Raw genomic sequence first — 3859 nt, forward strand, 5'->3', positions numbered from 1 at the left:
GAGGGGAATAAAGAAGCGAGGCTTAAAATTGTCTTCTCTAGCGTGGTGTATATATTATTTTTTTCACTACTAGATCCGTTAAAACCCTTTCTAATAATAATTATTAATTAAATTTGTTTGTCCGATGCGACGATCCGAGTTCTCATTTTTCAACGGTTGCTATGAAAATTGAAAATCGTCTGTCTACGTTAACCAATAAAATCAAAGAAAATCTTTCGTTGCTAGGTGACAGCTGCTCATTATTGACCTTGGTTAATAATGAAAATTAAAAAAAAAATAAATTTGTTGCACAGTATAGGACTGGCTTACAAATCTATGAGGGGCATGATGACCAACTCAATAGACCGGGACCAATGGCTTAACGTGACTTCCGAATCACGAGACAGAATATAGCCTTTTTTTTTTTTATTATTTTAAATTTCGCCCTGCGTCGGAATCGAACCCGCGACCCTCGCGTCCCTGAGCCGAAACGGACTCCCTTAGGCTATATTCTACCTTGGAAGAGAAATTCTACTTCTGGGGTCGGTTCGAGAGTCAATAATGACGCCTTCTGAAAAAACATAGTTTAATGAAGTTGGTCATGGGGAATTTCCTAGAGAAAATAAAATACTATCAGAGAAACGGGTACGTCAGTGAAGAAGTGGAAAGATTAAGAGCAAAAGAAAGGTGGATGAATGTAAAGCTGTTTAAAAGGGATAAATTAAAAGCAAGAAAGAAGGGAAATAATCAAAGAATCCAGATACAACAGAAAGTACGAGAGGTATGACAGAGGAAATTCCAGAGTACCTGGGGAGAGAGAGCGTAAGAGAAAGAAAAATGATGGCGAGATTTAGATGTGGGAACGAGAAGAGAGAAAACAGGTATTGGATGGAAGGAGAGGAAAAATGTGCAGAATGTGGTATGAGGAGAGAGAGACAATTGAACATTATGTGGAATGGATGTAGCGAAATGAGATAGAAGGAGAGAAAGGAAAGGGGACAAATACTGAATGAAGACGGAAGGGAGATAAGATGGATGAAAAAGATATGAAATACGAGAGAAAGAATAGAAAAAGAAAGGAGAGCGGGATAGGAAAAGATGTTAATTTTTTTGAATTGTTGTTTTTATGTTTTTTGTAATCAGGAATCCGAAAGAGTGGAGGACAAATAAAGCATTATAGTAATACAAAGTTTTTGAACAGACCATTTTTGCAAAGGAAATTACAACTAACATCACTGTTTGTTCAAAATATCTGGTTTTCAAAATTTTTTTGTTGGAATATTGTCTATTCACTACCTACCTTAGAACGACAGTTTATCAGGATACAAAGTACTCGTGTACAGGAAGGAAAATTTTGCGCTTTTCTATTGACTGAGCCGACACAGAAGGTAGAAGAATTTAAACAACCTATCTGCCTAACAGAAATAAAATTTAATAATAAAATACAAGTTAGGTGTTTATTTCACTTTAACAGATACTGTGCTACATATATAGAATAACTTATATTACAAGAGTATAAAAGTGGAAAAAAAATTAATGCTGTATTTCCATAAAAGTTTTGGCATGTACATCCTCAAACATTTGTGTAATTTCGAGCCTTTCATTGGCCACCTCCTCCAACATATTGAACAATTGAGAACTAGCCTTGAAAGTGTTCCTGAATATTTTTCTGTCTAATTTGTACACTTCGCAAATTTCAAGAGCGATAATATTGGCTGTTCTCCTCTTGTCTTTAAATACCAAAGAGATCTCTCCGAAATAGGCGCCATCTTGAAGATGGCACACTTCCTTTCCTGATGGTGTCCAAACGCCCACCGTTCCACTGGCCAAAAAATACATACAATCTCCCACAGAGCCCGCTTTAATGATAATATCGTTCGCCAAATATATCTCAGGTTTTAGGTTGACCACAACTTGCTCGAGATAAGCCTGCGGTAAATAACCAAGCATCGACACGTTCTGCACCAGTTTGCTACAAACGTTCAGATTGATTTCTCCTTTGAGCTTATCTGAGAGCAAACTGATGATACTTCTCTCCTGAAAGAACTTTTTGTTATATTTGTAATCATAGAATTGCAAAAGCCTGATCTGCATGGGTAGCGGCAGTTGTTTCTGGCTCATGTAAGCTTGCACTTGACTGATGGTCTCGTAGTATTTAACCTCAAGACATCTCTGTCTAAGTAAACGATTTAGGATTACGACCGTGAGGAAGAACATGTAAACTTTTCCAAAAATAAATGTTATGAGTGCTATCAGTCTCTCTTCCCAAATTTCGACTTGCATCTGTTCAAAGTGGATGCAAAATAATCCTCCTGCGGCCCGATAAACGCAAATAATATATTGCGATATAAAGTTTAAATCTGGAAGGTCTGTTCTTTCCACCCACGACTCGGCCACCACTTGACCATACGCGAAGAAACGCACTTGAGGAATCATATACTGGAAGCAGGCGAACCAGTGAAACACGAGCAGATTGATAACGCAATTTCGTATTGCCCTACTTGCAATGCTCCTTATTTTAAAAATTTCCAGGGTTCTTGAAGTATAAGTGTGTAATGTTGGAATCCTTATAATCCTCAAAAATCCTAAAAATCCTAGTACTCGTTGGGTGTTATAATTGTTTACAAAAAAATCAAGAGGAAGTGAACACAACACGTCAGGAATGAAGTAAATGCTCAGGATGTAGTGTTTCACTATTTTCAGAGGTCTCATCACAACTTTTCGGCGTTTTTCTATGGTATATCCGGTACAAAATGTTATAATAATGTCAGTCATGCAAATCAGTCGTAATATCAAACTAAATGGATTGTGTTGAACGAATCTGTAGTGAATACGTAATATTGAGTCAGGATGGTGGTGAAACAAGTCGAATGCTGCCTCAAGTGGCATACAGAAAATGACCAAAAGCCAAATTATCGACATCCACATTTCGTAGTACGATCGAAAATCACTGAAAGGGTGAATAATCCATGATTTTGACCGGACATGATCACGTTTGATACGGAAGATTTCGGCTTTACTTCTGAAATATTCCAGGCTCTGGGGATTAAATTCTGATATGAGCGTACTTTTCTTCAACTTTCGTTTAAATTGTTGCAAAAAAGAAGCGTCTTTCGGCAAAGCAGGTAGGAAACTTGCCGAACCTACGTGTTTTAAGTGGCACTTGTGGTTTTCACCCTCAGCTGTACGTAGACGTTTGAAGAAGGCCATTTTTATGTGTAAAAACTACGAGAAAAAGATTGATATGGATTTGACGTTTTACCAGAAAATTATTACTTGTTTCTTATTTGCGCCGTCTTGATGCTTATCCATATTTAATTATTGATTTATGTCATACAGCGTGTCCCAAAATCACAGTAGGGACCCTATCTTGTGCTGGAAACAAAAAATAAATCACGATAACTGGTATTGAATAGAATTTACCGCAAGAAAATTGCGAAATGAATATGCGATTCGGTTTCCAAATACAGGCTAATTATAAATTATTGTCCCATCCCAGTAGGCGTTGGTGACGTAGTTGAATGTGCCGCAAGCCTCATAACCAATGCCAAGGCCTCCTAGATATGACAAGAGACAAGTCTCTTTCTTATCCGGCCCTGTGCGTCAGCAAAATCTTTCTGATTTCGAAATGACATTTAACACCTAAGCTCCTGAAACGAATTAAGAGCACAAAAATGTGTAATATTGGTTGCATACTTATTTATACTCAAATCAAGCGATTAAACCCGCAAGGCGGTCTCAGGTTACAGGCTAGGACACTGGCTGTGTTCCCACATTCCCTGGTAGGCCATTCCATGACCTACGATGTACCTAAAATTTGAAACTAATTCGATATTTAAAATAAATTTTGACAAGTCCTTGGTCAAATTCGTCAAATTGA

The 3859-nt window shown here is 37.5% G+C and overlaps 1 protein-coding gene across 1 annotated transcript; it reads right to left on the reverse strand.

The window, feature by feature from the left end:
* Positions 1 to 1422: 1422 nt before the first annotated feature.
* Positions 1423 to 3269, reverse strand: LOC138131660 (potassium/sodium hyperpolarization-activated cyclic nucleotide-gated channel 2-like). The gene has a single exon (XM_069048804.1). It carries the CDS (start codon positions 3187 to 3189, stop codon positions 1513 to 1515), a length of 1677 nt encoding a protein of 558 aa, XP_068904905.1. The 5' UTR covers positions 3190 to 3269; the 3' UTR covers positions 1423 to 1512.
* Positions 3270 to 3859: the final 590 nt, after the last annotated feature.

This window comes from Tenebrio molitor, chromosome 5 (genome assembly GCF_963966145.1).
Source record: "Tenebrio molitor chromosome 5, icTenMoli1.1, whole genome shotgun sequence".
Classification (NCBI taxonomy): domain Eukaryota; kingdom Metazoa; phylum Arthropoda; class Insecta; order Coleoptera; family Tenebrionidae; genus Tenebrio; species Tenebrio molitor.

Coding starts and splice junctions, on each gene's coding strand:
- LOC138131660 (XM_069048804.1), bottom strand. CDS start 3,189: ATGGCCTTCTTCAAACGTCTACGTACAGCTGAGGGTGAAAACCACAAG.